At 55.3% G+C, this 26,416-nt stretch overlaps 1 protein-coding gene across 2 annotated transcripts; it reads left to right on the top strand.

Moving 5' to 3' along the window:
• The first annotated feature begins 169 nt into the window (after nucleotides 1-169).
• RIPK4 (receptor interacting serine/threonine kinase 4) lies at nucleotides 170-26,416 on the top strand. 2 transcript variants are annotated; one of them, XM_070795180.1, is made up of 8 exons: nucleotides 170-404; nucleotides 10,078-10,369; nucleotides 15,289-15,437; nucleotides 17,289-17,338; nucleotides 19,593-19,751; nucleotides 20,547-20,650; nucleotides 21,912-22,173; nucleotides 23,760-26,416. In XM_070795180.1, the coding sequence occupies exons 1-8, from the start codon at nucleotides 223-225 to the stop codon at nucleotides 25,034-25,036; spliced, it is 2,475 nt and encodes an 824-aa protein (XP_070651281.1). In that variant the 5' UTR covers nucleotides 170-222; the 3' UTR covers nucleotides 25,037-26,416. The 2 variants fall into 2 exon arrangements, with proteins under 2 accessions (XP_070651281.1, XP_070651285.1); XM_070795184.1 differs by having other exon boundaries at nucleotides 171-404; nucleotides 23,877-26,416.

Genomic DNA, 26,416 nt, shown 5'->3' with positions numbered 1-26,416 from the left:
ACGCAGGCCCGCAGCACACACGCGGGCGCCGCCAGGTCCTTCTTTCGCTGGGCGCCGTGCGACCTCACCTGTCCGGTGGGTCGTTCTGCCCAACCTGGAGATCGCTCGGGGGGCGGGGCCGGAGGGGGGCGGGGCTGGCGGCGGACATGATGTCAGCGGGCGGGGCGCGCACCTGGCACCTGGGCGGCCGCGGCGGCGCGGGGCGACTGCTAGACGCGCGCGATGGAGGGCGAGAGCCGGGGCCCGTGGGCCCTGGGGCTGCTGCGCACTTTCGACGCGGGCGAGTTCGCGGGCTGGGAGAAGGTCGGCTCGGGCGGCTTCGGGCAGGTGTACAAGGTGCGCCACGTCCACTGGAAGACGTGGCTCGCCATCAAGTGCTCGCCAAGCCTGCACGTCGACGACAGGTCAGCGGCCCGGGCGGGGGCGGCTGCGCTGGGCGGGCGGTGGGGAGCCTGGGTTCCGGGCGTTCCCGTTCTCTCCACTCGAGTGGCCTCCGGGGCAGCCTCGGCAGGAAAACCCAGCGCCGGGAGAGGCCGTGAGCCCCCGGCGGGGTGGGCGCCGCTGGCCGGGTGGGAGGGACGCGGGGGGCGGCTTGGCGAGCTCCGGGTCTATCTGACCGCCGGGGTCCCGGGATGCGGCTCCTACGGGAGACCCTCGGGGAGCTGCGTTCGCCTAAGGAGTTGTTGAGTGCCTTGTATTGTTCCCTGGCTTCCGGTGAGCCCCGGATTTTCAGGGTCCCGAGCTCGCCTTGCATCTTCGACCCTCGGTGGCGCGTCCGGTCCGCCCAGGTCCCACCCAGGCGCTGCGGTTTGCTCCCGGCTTAGAAAAATTGCCGTGTGGGGATCTGGGCTTTGTGAGTGAGTTAGACTCCATTCGACTTACTTAGTAATTTACTTTGGAGCACAAATTGGTGGAAGACAGTAATTATTTCGGTCGGAAGCACTGGACTTGGCTTGGCCAGGCTTCCTCAGAGCCCTAGCACTTGAGAGTCGCTACCTGGCTTGGGCCTGGCGGTGGGTCCGGCAGGTGGCCCGGGAGCCTTGTTACAACACTCGGCGCTTTCTGGTCGCACACTGCCTTTTAGGCTGATTTCATTTCCAGACCAGGCCTCTGGGGAGCGGCCTTGCATACCCGCTTTGTGGCCGGGCCAGGGCGCCCTCCTAGACCCCGGTTTCTCCATCCAAAGCTGGGAGGATATCTGCTTGTTCCTCGGTAACACGGGCGCTCAAATAAAGACAGTTGGAAAGGACCAGAGCTGCCCCAGTTAAATTCAGCCGGTGGATTATGGTCTGTGTGTACTTTTAGGGGAGAGGGAGGTGGGAGGAGAGTCTTGAGAAGCAGCTCTTTTTGGCTGGGGGTTGTTCACTGTTTATGGTTGCATTTTAATAATTTATAAGCTTTAGTTGAGTGCATCTAAATTACTTAGCCTTTGGTGAAGTTTGCATTCAACATGCAAGTTGTGTGGCATTTGTGGTTTGTATGGAGCCATGCCACACAATGCTTGTTGCAAAGTTGGGGCTCTTTGCAACCCCATGGACTATAGTCCACCAGACCCCTCTGTCCATGGAACTTCCCAGGCAAGAATACTGGAATGAGGTGTCATTTCCTACTTCAGGGGATCTTCCCCACCCAGGGCTCGAACCCAGTGTTTCTTGGGTCTTCTGCATTGACGGGCGGGCTCTTGGAGAGCTGTCTCTATAGTCAGCCCTGAACAGACACAGACTAGGAAGGTGACTCCTTTGCTATCTCAGAGACCTGGTTCCTAATCCTCGGCTTATTGAGTGATGGGGCCTACAAACTCCAGCTCCCCCCGCCTCCACCCCCCATCACCCCCTCCCCAGTGGTGGCAATGCTCATTTCCAGGGTGGCCATGTGTACCCCCTGGACTGGGGTACACAGAATCACAGTGCGAGCTGCCACAGCCCGTGGTCCCCGATAGGAGGAAGCCCTGGGCATCTTTTGTGTTTTCATCCTGGCCTAAGAGATTATACAGCAGAGCTACTGGTGGCTTTTTGCTCTAAGCCTCAAATTTCAGTAGAGTGGTGACAAGTGTCATGCACATATCACCGGCTCAAAGGTGAGCAGCCTGAGAAGCTCTGCCTCGGATCCTGGGAGCTTCTCAGTCTGGGAGGGGTGCTGTGGTTATTTTGATGAAATCTGAATCACTTTGAATGCCAGCTAATAGTTGGATACTGAAAGGCAAGACTCTTGCCGCTGTGTAGATTTTTATGCTCTCGGGGGCATTTATTTGTCTGCTGGAGTCTTCTGGCCGTTTTCCTCATCAGTGAGGGCTTTTAACATCACCTTATTGTGTTGGAAGAGCAGAGTAAACAAGCAGGTCCCCAGGCTGACTCATCAGCCCTCCCTAGGATCTGTTATTTCCAGCATCCAGGCCCTTGTTTCTAGGGTGGCCCAGTTGGAGGTCGGGTTTCTCCACGTGAGGCAGGCCACTTAGAATCTTGCATGGCCTGGTTGAAAAGTGTTTTGTCCTGTAACTGGAAGGCTTTCCTGCCCTGCCTGAAATAGGCAGGTGGAGGCATGTGCTGGGCAGCTGGGTCGAGGTCAGCATTGCCCAGCAGGAAGAATTCACCTCTTGTGCTTTGCCAGGCTGAGTCAAGCAGGCTGGCTTCTGCGTTAGCAGCAGATTCCTCTGATTGAGAAGATGGTCAAACCCCTGCTCTTTGTAAATAAAACTCTTCAGAGTTAATTATTGACGCTTTGGTTTGAGATTCTCATTCAGAGTTCATGCCCCTCCCTCAGTGGTGCAGGGGGAGCAGGCTTGCATCCCTATCTTGGAATGGTGGAGTGTCCGGCCAGATTTCCACAGGTTGGCTCCATGCTCTTTTGGTGAGCTGCACACCATCCTGACCCTTCTGTTTGCAAGATGTTTCCTGGAGCGGGGAGTTGATTTGACTGAGGCTCCTGGGTGCAGCCCCCAGCCCCGTGCCCCTCCTGGCCAAGTCTTGTCTCACCTGTTTTTAGGCTGGTGCTTCTCACCCCTGCCACGAGGGCCTGACTTTTCCTTCCAAGGGCCTTTTCCACTGGTTACATTGGGACCCACTGCAGGCACACGTGTGGGCTTGTTTTCATCAGCTGCTTCTTCCTCTAGGGAGGCTGGGGTCTCCTGGCCCCAGTCTTCATGCCACACCTTGGCCACAGCGGGGCCTGATCCCCGGCACCCATCGAGGGCTCCTCAGAGGAGCAGGCTGCCCCAGACTATGTGAGCAGGTACTTCTCTGTGAGAAAGTCAGGAGCCGCCTGGTCCCAGACACCCCTTGAAGTTTGCAGCAGGCAGAGGAACACCTGCAAGGTAGCTTCCAAGGGGGACCTGGGAGAACTGATGCCCCCTTCATCTGCATCTCCCCCTCTCATGGGGACGTCTGGTAGTCTGGTAGCTCAGGGGAGACGTGTGTCCTCCCAGCTGACCCTCATTAGGGGATATTGAGGTTTGGGGCAGAGCTTAGTTGAGGGGGGGCATTCCCATTTAGGTGAGAACTAGCCCTGCAGGCCCGTTCCTCTGGCCCCCACCCCTGGCTAAGAGGAAGCCCGGGATAGCTGAGCACCAGCAGCTGCTGGGTGATTGGCCGAGGCTCGTTTGGGCGAGCCTGAGCAAACCTCAGGTTTGTACATACAGAGCCGACAATCCGACAAGCCTGGTTCTTGTCAGTTTTAAAAATAGCAGCGTGGGAACCCCTTGCAGGCTCCCTGGGAACGTAACTGGGTTGGTACACAGAGAGGAGGCTGGGCCGGGAGGCTCAGGAATGATTAAATGGTGCTCCTGCTGCCTCTTCCCATAGGTGCTTCCCAGTGCTCTCCCTCTGAGGAGCTCTTTGTTACCAGGTGCCTCCCTGCACCTCCACCCTTCCTCCTCTGCCCGCAGTTTCCTGCGGCTCCTTTTTCAGAAGCCTGAGTCCCAGGACCCATTTTCTCCCCTCCTCCCCACAAGGTACTTGCCTCTGGATATGGCTGGATGTCTTTGGAATTTCTGCTGAGACTGGAGGAGAACCCCATGGCTTCTCCAAAAAAGGGCCTTTGGAAATAATCAGTTTGGGACTTCCCTGGTGGTCCAGTGGCCAGGACTCCTTCTGATGCAGGGATGCAGGGAACTGAGATCCCACGAGCTGAAAGGCAGCTCAGCTCAGGCTGTGACAAAAGATCCCGCATGCCTCAACTAAGACCCGACACTGTCAAATGAATATCAAAAGAAAGAAAAAAATGATCAATCTGGTGAGATTTCTCATCTCTCCCCACCCTACGCCTTCTCTGGGGTGGGGGAAATGGGTTTCAGCCAGAAGAAAGATTGTACTGACCTAAATGGTGCTGAATAAGTGACTTTAACAAATTAGACCCCAGCTTGGTGTTCCGTCTTAGAGCAAGAAGGGCGGGGCGGGTGTGCTTTCCCCCATTCCTGCTGGGAAACAGCAACCCTTCCCCAAATGGGAGAAAGGAGATGTGATTGAAATGATTACAGAAGAGAGACATGACGCCAGCCCTACTGAATTATGCCTAATTGTAGACACGCTTTTAGCACGTCACCATTTTGGGGTTTAATGAAGACTGATGTCGGTGTTCTTTGGAAGGAATGATGCTAAAGCTGAAACTCCAGTTACTTTGGCCACCTCATGCGAAGAATTGACTCATTGGAAAAGACCCTGATGCTGGGAGGGATTAGGGGCAGGAGGAGAAGGGGACGACAGAGGATGAGATGGCTGGATGGCATCACTGACTCGATGGACGTGAGTCTCAGTGAACTCCGGGAGTTGGTCATGGACAGGGAGGCCTGGGTGCTGCAAATCATGGGGTCGCAAAGAGTCGGACACGACTGAGCGGCTGAACTGATGTCAGTGGACTCTGGTGGCCGGAGCTTCCCCGCCTCGCTTGGTGGAATGGGATTTGATGGTGAGGAGTCTGGGCACCTGTAGGCCCCTGGCCCGGTCCTACACCTGGGTTCTGGGACCTGTTTGACAGTCTCTCCTGGTCCTTAAGTAATAGCAGCCATTCACAATATCCAATCTCCATCCTTTGTGTGTTGTCATCAGCATAAACTGGAAACACTGCTTCGAGGAAAAGTGCATTTAAATTGATGAAAACACAGTCATGGTTTCATTCTGTGTACGAAGCACTTTCCTATCTTTTCCAGCAGCTCCCGGAAAGGGCCCAGCCCAGCCCAGACTTATTGAACTGCTGATACTGCCAGGTGTGGGGTGGGGTGGGGTGGGGTGGGGTGGGGGGTCCTGGCATGGTACCAGAGGCCTGGGGAAGAAAGACCTAGAGGATAAATGGGACGGACACCTTTTGTGTCGACCTTCCTGAACCTGAACAATGAGGGTGGTTGGGGGGCTCGGTCAGCCCGCCCCCAGTTCCATGTGAGGGGCTCCTTCCGGGTTCCCTTGATTCCCCTGCTGCGTGGTCCTGGAACCCCCTTCCCCTCCCCGGTGGGTGCAGCCAGGGTAGGGTCCTCGGCTTTAAGGCGTTTCTGACTGAGCAGTCACGGAGAAGGTGATTTGTCCCTTGAAACGCAGACTTCATTTCCAGGATATCTCACCTTCCTCCTCCAACTGTCGTGGGATGTGTGGTCAGTGGTCACACTGACCTGTGTCAGTCACAAAGCCTGCCTGGTGTTGCTTCCCAAAAGGGTACAGGCAGTCTTAGAACATTCCAGCCACAGTCAACTCTATGGAGCAGACAGCCGCAGGGCTGCCCCCCAGCCCGCTTAAACAAAGTCAGGTTAATGGGGTCTCAGTTTGGCGGGAAGGGCCCCGGGGCAGGGGAATGAGCTGGGAACCTGCTGACCTCGGCTGGTGGGGCCATGAGTGATCTGCTGCCAGCGGCTCCTCTGAGCCTAACGAACTCTGCCATCAGAAGTCACCTGGGTCTTATGTATTCAGCCCTTTGGGCAAATGGAAGCAAACACTTTTGCTGAGAGGCACAGAGCCGCTCTTTATAAGACCTTCAGCCTCAGTGTAGTTGACAACCTCCTTGGCTGTTGTCAGGCTGGCAGGGGGGTGGGGCTGGGGCTGGCTCTCAGAATGTCCTCTGAGTGACTGGCCTGTAAACTCTGGAACCAGCAGTGCCTGGAAGCCTGCAGGCCTGTGGGGGGACTCCCGGTGAAAGTGTGTCTCTGTCCATCCCGTGGCCAAACATATGTCAGGGCCACGTGAGTGCTGCATGCTGGACTTGTGCTGGTGGGGAGCAGTGGCACACCAGTCACTTTAAAAGAACATAAAGGAAGGCAGGAGGACCAGACAAGTCACAAAACTGATTCTTCGGTAGGGAACAGAAGCAGCCCCAGTGCTGATCCCCACCACTGGGTAGTGAGTGTCAGAGGAGGGGGCTTGAACTGGTTAGTGTAGGTGACGTGAGGTCTCCCCGGAGGAGGAAGAAGGGGATGGGCCAAGGGTGCCATTTCCGATCCTTAAGTGACCTGTGTTGTTGTTCGGTCGCTAAGTTGTGTCCAGCTCTTTGTGACCCCATGGACTGCAGCACATCAGGTTTCCCTGTCCTTCACTACTTTTATTTTAAATGATGCTTGATCCAGCCCTTTTCTGGTATAGATGTCCCTCGAGATCAGGTACAGGGCTGGGGTCTGCCTGCAGGTCATCCTGGAACCCAGCGAGCAGCGTGGCTGCAGGGAGGGGCTGGCTGGGACCAGGCATCTGAACCCAGGCTTCAGCCCAGCCTGGGACCCCCACAGGGGCTCTTGTGAGCATCCTGCTGTCTGTCCATTCATTGGCTCTTTAACCAGAGTGCTAAGGAAGTGCATCAAACTAAGGCGAGTTAGCTCAGTTTTGTTTTGTAGTCGTGTCTTTATTTACTCCTGATACCTGTCACACTTGTGTTTGAGGCCAGTAAGTAGGGTTCTCTTGCTCCTTGAACCTGATTAGAACTAACCCATGCCAACCCTTCCTACCTCCCACCTCCTGCTGCTTCCCTGAATGGGGAGCCACCTAGTAATTCCCAGTAGCGTTCTAGGACCATCCTTGTTCCCTTCCTCTTCACATCCAATCTGTCACCAAGCCTTAATGATTCTCATTCAGAAATGAGCCCCACATCGACCAGCCTGCGCCCCGGTGACCCCTCTGAGTGGGTCACCCACCCTAAGTGTGTGTATCCCCTCTGCTCCTGTGGTTCCTAGCCTGGGCCCCCCTGCAGAAGTGGGGCTGTGACTTCCTCATAAGCCCTTACTGCTGCCTGCCCTCTGCCCACCCAAGTTAGGGACCCCCTTTATTTAACCTCCCCAGGTCCCTGCTCTTTCCCCTCAAAGATCTTGGATTTTTCAACAACACCTCTTTTTGGGGGTAATTTTCCATCTTCTCCCCTAGAAGGTAAATATCCTGAAGGCAGGGAAGGGTCTCCTTGTCATCAGTTCTAACATGTAGAGGATGCTCAGTAAATATATGTCAATAAATGAATTTTAATTGGATACGGATTAAAATTAAAGCAAATGCTGGGAGTACTGAAGTGGGTGATTCCAGGCTGTAGTGGTTTATTTTAAATTTGGCTAAAAATGCGTTAGCTCTGTTGCCGGGGTTGTCAGGCTTAACCCTTGGCTTTTGAGACTGGATAAGTCTTGGCCTTGGGGGCTGTCCTGTGCAATGCAGGGTAGGGGGGTGGGCAGTGCTCCTGGCTTCTCCCCACTGGATGCCAGCAGCCCCCAGCTCTGACAACCCACATGTCTCCAGGCAGTGCCCAGTGTCCCTGGAGGCAAAGTTGCCCCTGGGTGAGAACCACTGGTCTACATCCAGAGATCCTGTCCCTGAGACGCCCACTGTGGTGAGTGTTCACGGGGCGGGGGGCTCCCCTCCCAAAAGCAGGGGCTGGACAGGTAGGCAGAGGTGCTGAGATGCTGTCCAGCTGAGCCCACTGAGGGCAGAGCCAGAGCCGGTGTCAGCGTGTCACGGCTCTTCCTTGCTGGTGGCTCCACCCTGGGAAGTGCTTTCGTGCCTGTGAGGGGAGCCTAGGAGTGAGCTGTGGTCACAGAGAGGAGGCTGGTCAGTGAGAAACAGACTCATTTTTCTTGGTGGTTTCTGATTCTCCAGCAGGCTGAGAAGTGGGACCAGGGGCAGGCGGGGCGGGCAGGTGCACCCAGACTCCGAAAGAGCCCCTGCGGTGGGAACCAGCCATCCTGGGTCTGGGTGAGGTGGCTGGTGTGGGAGTCTGCCTTCTGGTGGGGACAGGTCCCTGCGGCCTCTTGTGCTGCTTTCTGCTTCAGTTCCTAGCCCTCCATGGGCTATGTGCTTCTGAACTGTCCCTTAGGAGCTTTGGAGAAAACAGATTCCTGGCACCCACCTGGAGCCCATTCCCCAGGAGCAGGGCTGAGGAATCTGCATTTCAGCCAGCTCCCAGGTCCTTTCTGCGGTGGCCAGACGCTGTCCTTTTGGGCCTCAGCCTCGTCTCCTGAATGCACCCTGAGACTTTGACCCGTCACACTAACCCTGACCAAGGCCCTGGGTGCTAGGCTGTAAGGCCATGGGCTGCACCAGGAAGTGACATAGAGCGGGGTTGGCTGATTTTCTGACTGGAGAGAGCGAATGTTTCAGGCTCTGCAGCCCACGGAGTCTGGCCACGCATCTCTGCCTTGAGTGTAGAGGCTGCCCTGCCCCTGGGGACGTGAATGGATGGGCAAGACTCCCAGCCAGAGTTCCTTTAGAAAATAGGAGCTGGCCGTGGACAGGAGTTCAGCAGTTTCTCAAAAGGTTAGACATAGAAATACCACATGACCGGGCAACTCTCCTTCTCAGAGTATATCCAAGAGATAGAAGCGGGGACTTGAACCACCTGTGTGTATAAATGTACAGCATTAGTCCCAGTAACTCAAAGGTGCAGACCAGCCAAGTGCCGATCGGCAGATAAGCAGATAAGCACAGCGTGTGGGTTCCTACAGCGGAATGTTACTCAGCTCTGAGAAGAGTGACCTTCTGGCGTGTGCTTCAACATGGGTGGACCGGGAAAGCATGATGAGTGAAACAAGCAAGTTACTAAAGGACAGGTATTGTATGATTCCACTTATGTGAAGTCCATAGAGGTCCTGGGAAGTGGAAAGGAGGTTGGGGGCTGCGAGGAGGGTTCCTGTTGGGGTGTGCACAGACACTTTTGTTGGGATGATGACAGAGTTTGGGTGGAGAGAGTAGTGTTGATTGTACAAGCTCGTGAATGGATACTGATGCCTGTGAATTGCCCACTTGTGAATGGTCACAGTGATAAATACCGTGTTACATGTAATTTACTACAGTGGCTTTAAAGAGAAGGAGGCTTTTGGACAGTGGTCTCTGCAGACCCTGCTCGAGACCAGTGCTCTGTGGATTTCAGTGTGGGGTTGCGGTCAGGAATGACGAGGCTGGATGGAGTGATGGGCTTCAAAAAGAAGGGGGCTGAGCTCTTTGGGTGGACAGTTCATTACAGCTTTTAACCTGAACGTCCCAAGTGAAGGATTTGTCAGCTTCGGCCGCCGCCTCTGAAGCCCAGAGCCTGCACTGGCTCAGTGCTACCTGAGAGTTTTCAGATCATAATCAGTCTCTGTTTTCACCTCTGATAACCCCAAAACATGTAGCTGTGTTTGAATAACCATGGAACTGAAGGCCTTGGAGGGCCCAGAAAGTCCCCTACATACGAGCCTTTAAGTTGCCAACTTTCAAAGATGTGAATGTGCCCCTGTGTGCCAGCTGTTGTGCCATACACTGTAGCTCTCAAGGTCCTGTACTGTAAGGTTAAAAGATGTTTTCTTTCTTAATTTGTGTTTGTTTTTTATATATTATTTCTGAAAAGTATTTATAAACCTAGACAGTATAGTACTATATAGCCAATTGTGTTAGTTGGGTACCTAGGCTCACTTTGTTGGACTTACGAACATGCTCTCAAAAGGAACTCTATTGTATGTAGGGGTCTCACTGTATTTAACACTAAAGTGAGCCCTGTGTGTATGTGTGCACACACACCCATGCATTTGTACATATGTGTACGTGCATTTTAGCAATTTTGTCAGCTGTATGGAGCTGATTGTCTCCTGGCTGTGGTGCCCATGTTTGCAGTCAGGCGACTGCTGCCCACCATGTTCCTCATGTCTTTGAACTTTTCCAGGGAGCGCATGGAACTTCTGGAAGAAGCCAAGAAGATGGAGATGGCCAAGTTCCGTTACATCCTGCCCGTGTACGGCATCTGCCGGGAGCCCGTGGGCCTGGTCATGGAGTACATGGAGACCGGCTCCCTGGAGAAGCTGCTGGCCTCCGAGCCACTGCCCTGGGACCTGCGCTTCCGCATCATCCATGAGACGGCCGTGGGCATGAACTTCCTGCACTGCATGGCCCCGCCGCTCCTGCACCTGGACCTCAAGCCCGCCAACATCCTGCTGGATGCCCACTACCATGTCAAGGTGGGGGTGCGCGGGCAGGGCTCGTGCTCTGGGGGTGCAGGGGGAGGCTGGACCTCAAGCCCGCCATCCTGCTGGACACCCACTACCATGTCAAGGTGGGGGTGCCCAGGGAGGGCTGGGTGCTCTGGGGGTGCAGGGGGAGGCTGGCCCTCAAGCCCGCCATCCTGCTGGACGCCCACTACCGTGTCGAGGTGGGGGTGCCCAGGGAGGGCTGGGTGCTCTGGTGGTGGGGTGGGGAAGGTGTGGAACCTCAGGGCCAGTGAGAAGGTGGAAGAGGTTCTCCTGCAGGAAAGAACTTGAAACAGAGGCTCTCTCAGCATCAGGACCCCCACTGTTGTCGTGTCTGGCTGGTCCGAATGCCCCTGATGGTGTAGCTGGAAAATGGGCTCTTAGGAACACAGGTCACCCTGCCCCACATTCTGGATCAGGACTCTAGGAGTCCGGGCTTATTGGCCATCTGACAAAGTCAGGTTAGAAAGTGGACCATGGATTGGCTGACTCTGTGTGAGGCCCGGTGGGGCTGTGTTTCCCCTTGGTGGTTCCTGGGGTGATGGGAGTCTTGGGGTGTCATGGAGAGAAGCCCTGGAGGGACGCCTTCTGTTGTCTTCACTCAAGGCCTGTTAGTTCTGATCTATTTTTCGGTAAGTTTATAAAGCAGAAAAGCATGAGGTATAATATAACTAAAAACCAGGGGCCGCCCGCTGGGATTGGCCATTGTTAGTGCGTTCAGGTTTGCATTTCTTTGAAGATCTCTGTCAATGGAGGGCACGAGGTGACCTGGGTCCTAGGGCTCACCCAGCCGCCATGGCCTCCCCATGCCTCAGGAAGGCAAGTTGGTGGGAAGACCCGCACACCACGGCCTGGGTCCCCTCTGGCTCCTTGGCATCCTCACTCACCCTTGGAAGGAAGGCTGGTCCCCCGCACGCCGCACCCACCGCCTGCATCCTGACTCTGCAACAGGCACAGAGCTCTGGCCAAGTCCACCTGTGACCCATGGGGAAATCAGTTTTCACATCAGATGTTTAGTTACAATGTGTCCTTAAAGGAGATGTCACTCAATAATCAGATTTTAGCAGAAATTCGAAGTACGCTCCTGCTAAAGTGAAGCAGGGAATTGAGAAAACAGACATCAGGTGGGTGGTTCCTGGTCCGCCCAGCTCTAGCACCCCTGCAGTCCTGCTTCCTTCTGGTTGGGGTGCTGGCCTCACGTGTGGACCCTCTGCCCCCTGTGAACATTACAGGGTTGTGACTGGGAACCTGGGGTCCATGGGCACCCAGTCAGTGTGAGACCTTGGATCTCAAACTTGAATATGCCCAAGAACGGGGAGGTGAGGACAGGTCCCTGCTGTTTGCAGAGGACCCCACCTGCAGGAGCTGCCGCATCTCCCAGGGGAAGCACCACGTGGACGGTGGCTCCTGCCAAGCTGGGAAAGTTGAGTCAAAGGCCCGTGTTGTCCCAGTGTACATGGTTGAGCAGAGGTTAGAACCACATTCAGGCACCCTGGAGCCCTTGGTCCGTCACCGAACCCGCTGCCACACATGGGGTGCTCACAGACATAATGGGTAGCAGGCGTTGTCACGCAGGGGTGGAGTGGGCAGTGGTGGTAGGTGCCCAGGCAGCCCCCGGGTGCAGTGTGAGGAGACACTGTAACTCCAGCTCAGGGTGGGGGTGTTCCTGGATGGGGCTGGTCTCCAGAGGGGATCAGTCAGGATTGGGGGGCACACACGGAACAGCTCAAGGTGGGGGTGTCACTGGGTGGGACTGGTCTCCAGAGGGGGACCAGTCAGGATTGGGGGGCACACACGAAACAGCCTTTTGGTGGAGGAAGTCATGGAAAGTTCTGGGTTTTAGGGGCAGGGGAAACAGACATAGTTGGATTAGAGTACAGGGTGTGGGAGGGTTGCTGAGACATCGCTGGAATAAAATGCACCTTTCTTAGGGAGTCCCCAGTGGGCACAGCCCGGCCTTTAGAGCTGTCTTTTCAGCATCATGAACCACAGTGGGCCCGGCGGGGCTTATATTTCAGCCCATTCCCTCCCCATGGTGCAGGTTCCTCTGCTGATAGCCGCATTTGGGCCAGGAGGCCACGCCCTGTAGGACCATGATGACCTTCCTCCCAGCACCCTCCTCAGCAGCACAGCCTTCCTGTGCTCTGCCCCTGGCGGGTGGGGTGATGGCCCTGTTGTTGGGTCGCCGCGCCTGGCCCATGGAGTTGGAATGGCCAGGACACAGTCCCTCTGTTCTGTCCATACCAGATGTTGACCTTCTTACAGGGATGGTCCTGATGCTGGGCGCACAGTAGGACCAAACACTCGCCCAGCAGGGTGGAGAGTGCCACTCGCCGGCACCCGGGGCTGGTGTCCCTGTGGTCTGTGTGTTTCTGCGTTGGCTCTGAGGCTCCTCGGTTTGAGCACTTTCTCCCTCCGCTTTCTTCTTCCTCCACTTGGCAGCCCCTGGCTTGGCAGGCCTGGCACTTTTGACAGTTTTAGGAAGTGGGTGAACATTCCGTCAAGGACCATGCGGCTTGTCATGGAGGACCTGGGATGGCTGGGAACAGCGGGGGAGGGATGCTGCCACTTTGAGGACACAGCCAGGGTACCGCCCCACTTCCCTGGAGAGGTCAGGAACGGACTCCTCCATGACTCCCTATTTATGGGGCGGTCACCACACACAGCCCCAGACCAGCAGAAAATCTATTTACGGGCTGCGTTTCTTTCATCCTCAGGAATGGCTCAGTGGGAGCTTGGTCTGAGGTTCTAAGTCATCCACTGGATTTCTGGGCAGTTCTTCGTTGATGGTTATTTGCAGTGATATAACTGGAATCTGCATCTTGAAATAAGATGATAAGTTGTCACTCCACCCCCTTCCCTTGATCCCTCCAGACTCATTAATGTCCATAGATAGGAGGATTGGAACTGAAAATTTCACAGCAACCAGTATGTTTTGGAATGAGTATTCAAGACGCTTAATATTAAATGAATACTTGATATTAAGTATACGAAGTGTCACTACTAAAATATTAATTTTAGTATAAGCAGTAAACCCATTTCAACTTCATAATGAAATAACTCGACTTAAAACCTCAGGCCACACTTGAGGCCCAGGTTGCTCAGCCCAGACTGTGTTCAGAGGGACACCCAGGGTCCTGTCCTCTGTGGTCCACAATGGCCTTCTCCCCGAGGTGGCGCAGCCCGCCCTGCCCTCGGTTACTCTGTTAGCCTCGTCCAGCTGGGCCCAGCAGGGGAAGGGCTGTGTCTCGGGGCCTGTGTGAACACTGGCTCTGGGCAGTACCACAGTGGACACTAAGTGTGAATTCATTTGTGAATTGTAGACACTTGCTGTTCACCGGGATTGCCACACTGTCCCTCTCTCCAGGAACCTGGGGACAGACGGGGAGATGAGAAAGGTCAGGTGGAGAAGTCTGGCGGGCCGGAGGGTCAGTGGGCATCAGAGGATTCTCATTTCTGAGTTTGATTTTGACGCCAGGGCTTTCACATAGAATTATGCGTATTTTCTTTTCACCACGTATATCATGAAGCAGCCTGCTGTACCTGAAAACAGCAGAAATAAAAAGAAAGGGCAGCCAGCATGCTTCTGAGTCTGGTCCTGACACTTTCCACTCGTCCAGCTATTACCTTGTGTTGCTGTCTCCTCCCGAGCCGCGGGGTTGGGTGATGGGTCTGTTATGGGGAGCTGGCGCTTTGCTCTTCAGAGTGGAAAGTGTCTTGGAGGCCAGAGAACGGAGAGCTGCCGGAAGCCCAGAAGTGGCCAGACTGGCCTCCTTTGCATGGACCCACGCCCACCCTGGCACAGCCTGGCTGCAGAAATAGGGGGCTGGGTCCAGTCTTGCAGGCTTTCTTCCCATCACCCTCCCCACCCCCGCAGATGTGAGGACCGGGTCCCCAGTCATGAACTTCCCTTGCTCAGCGGTGATGACACCAGGCCCCTGGCTCGCCTTGTGGGCAGGTGAGCCCAGAACTAAAGGCCTGACTCAGCCGCATTTCCGATCACTCCAGAGGTGTGTTTGAGGAGGAGCCCAGAATTAATTAGAAGGCTTAGAAAAATCCACGAGGCTCAGAGGAGAATTTATAAAGGGGCCATTTTCCACCTGCCGGCAAGTGTGGCTTAACTGCAAGGGGCGTTTAACACCACCAAGCTCTGACTGACAGCCGGGGTCGGGGCCGGAGGGCGGTGGGTCCCTGCAGTGACTTCCCCCTTGTGGCTTCCCCAGACCTTCAGGGTGGGCACCTTTGTCCCAGGAGCCGAGGAGGCAGGGGGCTGTGAGGGCCAAGCCCCTGGGAACAGGTGCCCTTGGACTGGTGGGCTGGGTGGTGTACGAGCCGGCTGCAGGACGCTGGGATGCTGTGTGCTTGCAGACAGCAAGTATCTGTCCCCAGAACGTTCTGCGTGGAGGACAGATTGGTCGTGTGTGTTCTGCTCGCTTTAAAGGGCTTCTGAAGACATATTTCCTTTTAAAGGATGTGCCACCACTTGCCCGCTTCCCCAGCTGCGAGATTGCATAACTGCTTTGCCCCAACACCTGAAAACGAAGGGCCGCTTCCTCCCTTTGTGTGACGGGGCAGACACAACGCCCCACAGACAAGCCGTAATTCTTCAGTTCCCTCTCCCAGTGGATTCCTTCCTGATAGTGTCATCTTTTCCCGAGCCGTCAAGCCCTTAATGTCTTCAGGCTTGGTTCTTCCCTGGCCGGCCGGGCCTTCCCGCCTGCTCAGGGAGTGCAGCTGACATGAGAGCTGTGGTCCTGTGAAGGGGCCCGCACAGCCAGGCTGGGGGACCGCGCCCCCCAACACTGCTGAGGGGACATGATGATAAACGTCCTCAAGTGGCAGCCGGGCCACCTCACTCGGCTCGCTGCCAGCCAAGCCTGACCAGCCCCCTCCTCGCCGCTCTGTTCCAGATTTCCGACTTCGGGCTGGCCAAGTGCAACGGGCTGTCCCACTCGCATGACCTCAGCATGGATGGCCTGTTCGGCACCATCGCCTACCTCCCTCCGGAGCGCATCCGGGAGAAGAGCCGGCTCTTTGACACCAAGCATGACGTGTACAGGTGGGCGACAGGTGTACAGCCCCGGCCGGCTCTGCAGCTCCATTCCTCGGGTTTGGACGGGGCTTTCCCAAGGGCTCCTGGGTACCGTCAGATAAGAGGTTCAGTCCAGATGAGAGGGCGTTTAGTCGGTGGGCACAAGCCACCCCAGAACTTTCTCTTTTGTTCTCTTTCCTTGCTGCGCTGTGCAGCATGTGAGGGTCTTAGTTCCCTGACCAGGGATCGAACCCGTGACCCCTGCATGGGGAGCTCAGAGTCTTAACCAGGGACTGTTAGGGAAGTCCCAACCCCAGAACTTTCTTACAAGAGGAACTTCTCTGCTGTGAGTGATGCCGCTTAGGATGGAGGTCATGAATGGCTGGTGTCAGTCAGAGCCGGTTACGTAACGGATGGGCAGCCCCTGCCTGGTGAGAGCTTTGGTGTTTGTAGGAAAGGTAGGCTTCCTCACGTGTCTGTTGAGACCACCTGCTTTCAGTGGTCTGTGCGGCTGTCTGCATGTGAATTCAGGCTCCCAAATCCAGTCCCTCTGGCTCAGAACTTACCCTTCCGAGCATCACTGACCTGTGACAGGAACGTGGACACCTGGAGGCTGTTCCAAGGCAGCATTGGGGATTTCTGAGCCAGAGAACAATCGGGAATCACGTGGTAGCATCGTTTCCCAAATTGTCATGGTCTTAATCCCTCAGACGTCTTGAAGAAGAAAAGCAGGCGGGCGGGTGTGAGTGGCACTTAAGCCCCGTCATTGTGGTTCTTGTCCACGCGGATGACTGTCACCCTGAGCCCTGCCCTTGTGTCATCGCCGCTGCCTGGGGTCCCGGCCAGCTGGTTTGACCACAGCCGCCCTGTCTGTGCTCTGCTGGGCTTCTTCCTGTCCGTCTGCAGGCGAGCGGTACGGGGGCACTGGGCCCGGCTCGTAGGGTTTAGGGAGAATAAAATTCTCTCTTTATTCAGAGTTGAGAGTTTCAGTTTTTGAACTGGCAGATTTCAGTTAATTTTCACTGAGGACTTTTGGGTCTCTATAAACAGGTGCTGTTAACCCAATGCAGGCTGATAGCCCAAGTTTGGACTTTTTTTTTTTAATTTACCAGATTGAGCTCTTTGGGGGGTATATCCAGAGCAATTATATAGATAGATTGTGTGTGTGTGTGTGTGTGTATACACATGTATATATATATATATGTGTGTTGTGTATGTATATATTATATATATAGATAAATATGTGTACATATATAAAAATATGTGCATACACACATTTATGTATGTATATTTATATGGTTGGATAAAATGTTCATTCCTGTATTCTGTAAGATGTTACAGAAAAACCCAAATGAACTTTTTGGCCAACCCAATTTGTATATGTATTACCACACAAGTATATATAGCTTCTAATCACCACCAAGGGCTGTGGGAAGCTCAGATGGCTGCCTGCTCGTCTCTTCCATGCACTTGGATGACATCAGTGGGCAGGTTACTCAGTCACCAAGAGCTGTAGTCAGCATCTTGTGGACGTGTCTGCAAGAACGTGGTGTGAATGAAGCAGTCACGCCGTTCTCCGCACAAGCTGATGGTCCGGGGACAGGGTGGCCCCCTCTCAGGGACCCCTTCCTGCTGTTTGGACTGACAGTCCAGTCTGAGCTTCCAGCATGCCTTGTCCCACAATAAGAGTATTTGCCCATTTAAAAAATTCATGAAAAATACCTCCATGTCCTCTTTCTCTCTCTCTCTCTCCCTGTCTCTTGAAGACTCTGGTTGAGGGGGTGGTTTTACTGAGCTTGTCGCAGTGTCAGGGGAGTGGGGCTCTGGCTTTGTTTGAGAATCTGACTTGCAGGCACTGATGTGCCCGTCTCCTTGCAGCTTTGCCATCGTGATCTGGGGCGTGCTCACGCAGAAGAAGCCATTTGCAGGTGAGTGGACATGTCAGGGGTGGTGCAGCCGTCTCTCCTGGCCCCGTGAAGGGGGTGCTTTGCGGTCCTTTCTGTGTAAGGAGGGCCTGCCAATCGCAGAGGGGGCTGCCCTGGCTTGTGGAGCTGGTGGGCTGTCCAGGCAGGTGGGGTGGTGAGGCTGCTCTGTCCAGCCCAGCAGGTCAGCATGGAGACCCACGGCCCACCTCATTGTGGGCTTTCCCATATGTCAAAAAGGTGATCTCTCCATGCAGTTCACATACAGGGAAAGGCACAGATCCAATGGGGTCCAGTCAGTGGATCTTGTTAGGTACCAGCTCATTCTTTTGTGTTGTGTGACATACATAGCATATAATTCCCATTACAATTTTTTAGAAGTAATTCTTATTAGCATTTAGTTGCTAAAATTCCCATTTTTAATCACTTCAGCTATGCATTGTGGTGTTAAGCTCACAGTGTTGTATGATCATCACGACCTGGACCCCCTGGCGCTTAGGCAAGTCATTCCCAACCCCCCGCCCCCAGCCCCTGACCACCACTCACCTGTTTTCTGTTTCTGTGGGTTTGTCTGTTGTACTTATTTCCAGCTAGTTTTTTTTTTTTTTTTAATTTTGTAATTTTTGGTTGTAAAATACATGTCTAACAGAAATGACTACTAGAACTGTGTTGAAGTGTATGGTGCAGTCGTGTGAAGGGTGTTCTTCTTCTGGGGCAGCCAGTCTCCAGAATCACTGTGTAGATGCTGCCGCAGAGGGGTGCCCCCAGGTCAGAGTCCCTGGGTCAGCCCGCCCAGCCTGAGAGCTGGGGGTTTCCTCTTCCCCCGCACCCACCAGGCACCCACCACATGGATTTCTGGCCTTGAGATTTCAGTACCTTGACTTGGTTTACTGGAAAAGTCAAGTACTTTTTCTCTTTATTTTGGAAAGCTTTCCTCTTCCTCTCCAAGCCTATCTGGGCTACTTCATCTTTTCTGGTTTGACCAAAAAGTTCTAAAAATGCAGATCAGAGTCAGTGTGCAGCCCTAGGTCTGCTGGTTGAGAAGCAGAGTAGGATCCTTGTAGGGTTTTGCCCGTAGTCGTTACCCTGTCTCCATGGCGCTGCCTCCTCCACGGAGGTCCAGGGTCTGGGTTCTTTTCAGTGTGGCCGTGTGCCTGTCTGACTGCCACCGTCTGCTGGACATGGCCCCTGGGGTCAGACACACGATGGGAAGGAACGTGGGAGCTGAGGTGCCCGTGCTTCATCAATTGGTCGATGGGCCATCCAGGGTGCGCAGAGGCGGCTTATGAACCTGTTCCATCTGTGTTTGGCAGCAGAAACCCTTCCAGGTGTTTAGGTGACTTACATTTTATCCAGAGGACCTGCTGGGTTTTGGAAGTCTGAGTTATTGTGGAGATAACATGTAGATACCTGAGCTCGCTATTGCATAAGGTTTAACGGGAAAGTGGAACAAAATATCAGGGCAGACTCCTGGCAGCCATCGGTGACTTTGGGCCAGTTTTCCACCCCTGTGGCTTGGCATCTTGGGAGTCCCCTGGTGTGGGCGTGGTAGGAACCAGAAACTTGCACTCCTGCTTGGTCGCTGGTGTGGTTTTAGGCTGATTGAGGAAATCTGGGCCCTGAGGGTCGCCTTGGGCCCCTCATTCTGTGACCAGGATGATGATGGTGAGGGGTCCACGCCTGCTTCTGAAGGGGGTTAGAAAGGAGGCCAGGTGGGGCCCCACATTACGAATTGCAGGAGAAGGGTCCCCGTTTACACAGCCCATGTGTGAAGAGACTGAGAGCCATGTACCATCACTGGGGCTGGCTCATCGCCAGGCACATGCGCTTTGGGGTAGGAATTCAGAAAGACTTTTTCGTCATTGCAGGGAGCTATGGGTCACTTAGGGGCTGGCAGTGTGACTCCACGGTTTATCAGTTTTCCTCTGTTTGGGCCCCTTTGGAATCTGCCCCGTTAGATATTTTGCTCCTTTGAACTTGATTTTTCTTTGAGTTCGTGGCACAGAAAGATCTCTGTGGTACCAGAGAGTGATTCCCCTCGGTAGATCACAGGTGGTTTCCAACATCTGGAGCATAGAGGACAGGTGTGTCCGGCAAGGTTAAGGATTTCAGAAACCTCCGTGCTTTGAAGAGGAAATAATACCGTGTCTCCCAGGAGGGTGCCCAAACTTTCCCACGGTCGTCGTCGCTCCTCCTGAAGATAAGAAATCCGACCTCAGCCCCTGGGAGCTGCCCTGACTTGTGCGCCTTCCCTTTGCAGACGAGAAAAACATCCTGCACATCATGGTGAGAGTGGTGAAGGGCCACAGGCCGGAGCTGCCGCCTGTCTGCAAACCCCGGCCGCGCGCCTGCAGGAGCCTCCTTCGCCTCATGCAGCGCTGCTGGCACGGGGACCCCCGGGAGCGGCCCAGCTTCCAAGGTGAGCGCCCACCCTGGGATCCAGGAGCCCTGCTGCCTGACGCTCATGCTGTTGTCCCAGGGGATGGAGTTGATGGCCAGGAAGGGGACAGGCGGCAGCTGGGACGAGGAGGCTGTTCACAGACAGGAGTGCCAGAGTGAGCCCGCTTCCTGCAGGCTGTATCCGCCCAGGGCCCCGCCCATGGCCCTCCAGCTCCCAGGGCCAGGGAGGGGCGGCTGGAACCACTTGGTCATCTCCAGCTGTCCACCTCCGGCCGCGGCCTGCTGTCCCGAGGAGCCTGGTGTTCTGGGTTCAGATACAGTAGTGCGTCTTTTGGGGACCACATGACCACTGGCCTGTGGCCTTCTTTGAATTTCTCTTGGGGCCTCGTCCCCAGGGAACAGCTGTGTCCTTTGGTTAGGAGAGTGATCCTGATGCTGTTGGAATTGACCATGACATTTCAAACATATGAGGAAAATGAGTGTGAACGAAGTGCTGGCAGCCTGGTACTGGCAGCCCAGGCCGTCGGAGTACGAGCTCTGGCTGGGCTGGCTAGTGGGGCTCCCTGGACGAAGGCTTCTTGGGGAAACAGAGACATGGTGGCTCCTTTTAGAGTCTGGCCAGACCCTGCATGTGGTTGCTGATAGGGGTGCTGGGGGTCCGCTGTGAGCTCAGCCAGGGGCCAGCAGCGTGGGCAGCGCTGACAGGTCAGACTGAACACCGCAGGCGCTGGTCCCCTCCAAGGTCACAGGCTTAAGTAGCTCATTTGCTAATTCATTGTCTGAGTGACACACCCGTTTGTATTTTCCTCCAAAGAAATCACTTCTGAAACCGAAGACCTGTGCGAAAAACCTGATGAGGAGGTGAAAGAGACGACTCAAGACCCAGATGTGAGAGACCCGCCTGATGCTGAGGCCGAGGTAATGGGGACCCTCCCGGGGCCTGGTTTCTGCCACACCAGCTTCAGGGATTGAGTCTCTGCTTCCTGCAGACACCCTGCCAGCCTGGACCACCCACCCGGCTCTCAGGCTTGGGCCGGCCGCAGAATTCTGTCTCAGGGCAGGGGTAGGTCCATGGTGTGCTGGCCCCGGATTGGTTTCCTGCCTGACGGTATCCCATCCCCACCTGCTGTCTGTGCTTAGGGAAGGGCAGTGTGGGCCCATGGCTGACATTAAGTAGCCGCCGCCTGGATGCTGTGTGTGTGTGTTTTCTGACTGCACTGCATAGCATGTGGGATCTTAGTTCCTTGACCAGGGACAGAACCCGCACCCCCTGTATTGAAAGGGCACAGGCTTAACTATTGGACCACCAGGGAAGTCTGGGCCGGATGCTCTTTGAACCAGGGGAGCTGCTTGAAGCCCCTGCTGGGCCACACTGGGGAGAGGGGTCTGGGCTCCAGGGGTCTGGGTGTCTTTCTGCACCTCGAGGTTGGGGATTGGCGCCTTTCTAACTGCCCATAAATGTTTTTCCTCTACGAGTGCCACACAGGTTATGTAAGATGTGGTAAGAAATTCTAACTATGCTAACTAAATAAATACATTTAAGGCAGTCGGACTTGTAAAGTGGAGGCTGATAAACTGACTTTATAAGGTGTTATCTGGTGTTATCATCCCTGGCCGGGGTGTAAGGCCGGCAGATAAGTAACCGTTTATGGTGTGTCTGCTTTCTGAGCACGAGGGCTGTGTGTGTCAGGTCCGGGGGCAAAGCGACGGTGGAGGGGACCTGGCCCCTGATAAGGAAAAGAGCGGCCCAGCACATGGGTGTGACTCGGCGCACCAGGCCGCGGGGTTGGAGGATTCAGGGAAGGGCCGTGAGTCCCTTGCAGGCTCTGATCCCTCACCAGGACCTGCCTTTCTCCCTGCTGTCAGGACAGAGCCTGTGAAGGGCCTGTTAGCACGGGTTGAGCTGGAACGCCGTGCCCTCCCCAGGGCTGAGCCCCACACCTCACCTGTGCACCCGCAGCTCCCAAGCCAGCCTTGCATGGCCCCAAGGAGGGTTCAGCGTGTTAGGACCCTACCCAAAGCCATCTCCTTCCTCCGTTTCTCTTTAGCACCAGTACCGTGTGGGAACAAGAGTTGAATTCTCTGTGTGGCTCATGTGGGGGGACCCACATGTTCCCCTGATCTTGCCCCATCCGGTCATGGATGGAGCCTCATCTCTTCTGTCTGCTTGTCTCCACAGGCCCCTGTGCCCACCCCGCTGAAGCGTGCGTCTGCCCCCACCTTCGACAACGATTACAGCCTCTCTGAGCTGCTGTCCCAGCTGGACTCTGGCATCTCCCAGACCCTTGAGGGCCCGGAAGAGCTCAGCCGCAGCTCCTCCGAGTCCAAACTTCCGTCGGCAAGCAGTGGCAAGAGGCTCTCGGGGGTGTCCTCTGTGGATTCTGCTTTCTCCTCCCGAGGGTCACTGTCCTTGTCTTTCGAGAGGGAACCTTCAACGAATGGTGAGCAGGGACCCCCACACCAGGGAAATAATGGGTTTAATTCTGAGGGGGCAGGCATGGTGTGAGCAACTGAAAAGGATCAGGCGTCTTGTTTCTTGGCCCGGCTGTAGTTCTGTGTTTTCTGCAGCCCTTTGCTTATGGGGTTTGGGTGTCAGTGCACACTGGGGGGGCACACGGGCTGAGCAGGTGTCACTTAGGTGTAAGTGGAGTGGGTCATGCCCCTGGCTGTGTGGAGGGTCTCGCCTGTGCTGACACCGCGTGCAGGGACTGACCTCAGGTGTGTAGGTTGAAGAAGCTGGATTGTACCAGGTAGCCCAGTGAATGGATGGACCCCCTCTTCCTGGAGAGCTCTCTCTCTTTTGTAATGTCAGCCCTGTACCCTCTTTCTCAGGCAACGCTGGGTACACACCCCATTCTTTCTTATTTGTGGGCTCCCGTTTCCTGGGCCTACACTGTCGTTGGAAGTCATAACTGCCTGGTCCTGACTATACACCTTGGGTTTTCTCTCTGGAAGGCACTTTTTCCTGCTCCGGCCCTGTCCCAGTTGCTGGCCCTTGGGCATGGGGGCCCTCCTGTGAGGTCCTCACTGCATCTTCTGTGAGGACGATGTGTGAGATTTCCTTTCCATGAGGAAAAGACGGATGTTCATGTGTAGGGCTGTAGCACAGGGCTGGCCAGAGGGTTGTGGGGAGGGTGCAGACCTCAGGGGGAAGGGGAGCTTGCTCCTCCTGGGGAATTGGGAATTCTTCCTGGAATGAGGACCTTGCCTAGATGCCTTGGCCCTCCTGGGATTTTTAGAGTGGTGTGTTTGGGATTAAAGAGAGCATTTTGAGTAAGGAGACACCTTGCAAAGATGCAGATGTAGGGAAGGCCTGGCTGCATTGGAGGTGAGCAATCAACGCTGAGGTTGGAAAGAAAGAAGCACCTGTTTCCCATGGAGAAAGTCATTAGAATGCGCTCTTTTCAGGGTCTGGTACCTTCAGGTAACGTGTTCATGCTTAGATCAGTCACTGGTCCGTCTCAGGAGCCTGTGCTGAAACACCAAGTCCCAGCTGCATTTACTCTGTTGTCTTAGCACCCCCAGCACCCCCTCCTCCTATGCAAGGCCCCTTGAGTGTGTTTCCCATGAAGGCGCCTTATTTCATGCATATCAGAACCCCAGACAACATAGTGGGGTTTTTCTGTAAATCAAACATTTACATGTTTACATCATGAGTAACAGTCCTTCTGAAGTGGGAGTCTCGGTCCTTGGAGGATTTTTCTAGAAAACATCCTAGGTGGTGGTACTGGGACAAGAGGCACTGTTTGGAGGTTGGGCTGCAGGCAGCTGCTTGGCCCTGGAGGGATGCCCCAGGGTGGGAGCTACCAGATCTCCAGTGGCTCGGGGGCTCCTGCCTGCTCTGTGTTCACTGCCTTCTCTCCCTTGTTAGCAGTCACTGCCATTGCTGAGCACCAGCAAGGGCCTGAATTTTATATCCTTTATTTAATCACAACTTCATCGGATAGCTGGAATGATTTTCATTTTGCAATTTGACAAAAGAGCACCTTGGGGATATTCATTGACCTTCCTGAGGTCTCCCCACTAGGTCTTAAACCACATGGACAAACACTTAAGCGATTTCAGGTAAACAGTAGCTACGTTCAAACACCGGCCAGACCTCGGGAGCCGCCCCGTCTGACCCCTGCATCTGCTGTCCCCGCAGACCTTGGCACCACGGACATCCAGAAGAAGAAGCTGGTGGACGCCATCGTGAGTGGGGACACCAGCAGGCTAATGAAGATCCTGCAGCCCCAGGACGTGGACCTGGTCCTGGACGGGGGTGCCAGCCTGCTGCACCTGGCCGTGGAGGCCGGGCAGGAGGACTGTGTTAAGTGGCTGCTGCTCAACAATGCCAACCCCAACCTCACCAACAGGAGGGGCTCCACCCCGCTGCACGTGGCCGTGGAGAAACGGGTGCGGGGCATCGTGGAGCTCCTGCTGGCCCGGAAGATCAGTGTCAACGCTGCAGATGAGGACCAGTGGACGGCCCTGCACTTCGCGGCCCAGAACGGGGACGAGGGCAGCATGCGGCTGCTGCTGGAGAAGAACGCCTCCGTGCACGAGGCAGACTGCGAGGGCCGGACGCCCATGCATGTGGCCTGCCAGCACGGCCAGGAGGGCGTCGTGCGGATCCTGCTGCGCCGTGGCGTGGATGCAGGCCTGCCGGGGAAGGACGCCTGGGTGCCACTGCACTACGCCGCCTGGCAGGGCCACCTGCCCATCGTCAAGCTGCTGGCCAAGCAGCCAGGGGTGAGCGTGGATGCCCAGACGCTGGACGGGAGGACACCCCTGCACCTGGCTGCCCAGCGCGGGCACTACCGCGTGGCCCGCGTCCTCATTGACCTACACTCCGACGTCAACGTGTGCAACCTGCTGGCGCAGACACCGCTTCATGTGGCCGCGGAGACGGGCCACACGAGCACGGCCAGGCTGCTCCTGCACCGGGGCGCCCACAGAGAGGCAGTGACTGCAGAGGGCTGCACTGCTCTGCACCTGGCCGCCCGCAATGGGCACCTGGCAACCGTTAAGCTGCTGGTGGAGGAGCGGGCCAACATGCTGGCCCGGGGCCCCCGCAGCCAGACGGCACTGCACCTGGCTGCTGCCGGCGGGCACTCGGAGGTGGTGGAGGAGCTGGTCAGCGCCGACGTGCTCGACCTGTCCGATGAGCAGGGCCTCAGCGCACTGCACCTGGCCGCCCAGGGCCGACATACCAAGACGGTGGAGACTCTGCTCAGACACGGAGCCCACGTCAACCTACAGAGCCTCAAGTTCCAGGGCGGCCCCAGTCCTGCCGCCACGCTCCTCCGGCGGAGCAAGACCTAGCCTGCTGACACGGGAGACGGGGCCCAGCAGGGTTCCTGTCCCAGCATCGTGCTCTGCTCGTCACATCCGTGGCCTGCGGGACACTGACCGAGCTTAGGCGTTACCCGCCCTCCCGATGAGGTTCATCAGTGTGCTTGGCCGCTGCTAGTGGGCACCCGTGTCGGAGGGATGGTGGGCCGGAGGCATTTGGTCGTGTCCCTCACTCCTGATCTTGGTCCCTTGGTGACAGAGCTGTGAGCCCACATGTCCTGAGCGGCTGCCTGGAGTGCATGGGAACGCAGGTGTGGGAGGAGCTGAATCTTTTGTCTCCATTTGCAGCAGTGAAGAAGCTTGCTCCACAGAGTTTGAGTGGGATTCTTGCTTTATAGAATGTCAGTAATGGATGAAGAGTGTCAGCTATCGCTTGAGATCTGTTAAAAGCACTCACTTCGGGGACTTCCCTGGTGGTCCGGTGGCTAAGACTCCATGCTCACGGTGCAAGGGGCCTGCGTCTGAGCCCTGGTTACAGAAGTGGATCTCACGCGCCACAACTGAAGATCGTGCGTGTACAACTAAGACATTGTGCAGCCAAATAGATAATGAAAATTTAAATAAAAAGTAGGTTAACCTAGTTTGTGGGCAACGAGCATAAACTGATAAGTTGGTTTTTTAAAACAAAAGCAGTCGTCTCACCAGCCCTTTTACACCCAAGTTTGTTTGTCCATCACTCTGTCCTTGTGGGTGGCCACACATGGATGCCAGCCGCGTTACCTGCCTTTGTTCATTTCATGTTGCATAAAATATTTGAACTCGAAAGTCAGCTGTCCAAAAGTCAACGGACAGCCTCAGTTCTGGACTCAGAACAGTGTTATTGAGTTCAGTGACCCACCTTTCATGTCATTTTCTCTCCAGTTCTTATTTTTGGAGAGACGGTGGTTTGTGGCGAGTGATGCTGTGTTGGGGTCTCCCAGGTGGCTCCTGACTTGCTTTACAGACAGCTACACTGTGCAGGGGCCTCAGCTTTCGGGGTGTGACCCCCGAGACGACTGCAGGAGACAGCCTCATGGTCTCGGCTATAAAAGCACTGTTCTTTCATCATCAAGGGTGTCTCGCACCTCCCGCTGATGCTGTTGTGAGAGTCAGTTTGCTGAAGGGCCGCAGCCTATACGTACACATGCCCCTTGGCCTGGTGTATGAAGCAGAGATTGATATTAATGTACCGTGTATGTTAATGTGAATCTGTGGGCAGGTTACTTCTTTTCTATAACAGGAAATATCCCGACTGCTTAGAACTGGCTATGTTTTAATACGCCTTGTGCTTTACTACGTTGTATTACTGTTGGATGTAGAACGCGTGGAAGAAAGTCTGCTTGATGTCAATAAAGCTGAGTTCTCTTCCTA

Source organism: Bos indicus, chromosome 1, assembly GCF_029378745.1.
Source record: "Bos indicus isolate NIAB-ARS_2022 breed Sahiwal x Tharparkar chromosome 1, NIAB-ARS_B.indTharparkar_mat_pri_1.0, whole genome shotgun sequence".
NCBI classification, from domain to species: Eukaryota; Metazoa; Chordata; class Mammalia; order Artiodactyla; family Bovidae; genus Bos; species Bos indicus.
Note: the sequence above shows the minus strand (reverse complement) of the source record. Positions and strands in the feature narration are given on the sequence as shown.

Excerpts from the sequence above, each read along its gene's own strand:
- RIPK4 (XM_070795180.1), top strand. The coding sequence starts at position 223 with ATGGAGGGCGAGAGCCGGGGCCCGTGGGCCCTGGGGCTGCTGCGCACT. Across the intron at positions 10,370-15,288 it reads ATGCCCACTACCATGTCAAG|ATTTCCGACTTCGGGCTGGC; the intron begins GTGGGGGTGCGC and ends GCTCTGTTCCAG. Across the intron at positions 15,438-17,288 it reads ACCAAGCATGACGTGTACAG|CTTTGCCATCGTGATCTGGG; the intron begins GTGGGCGACAGG and ends GTCTCCTTGCAG.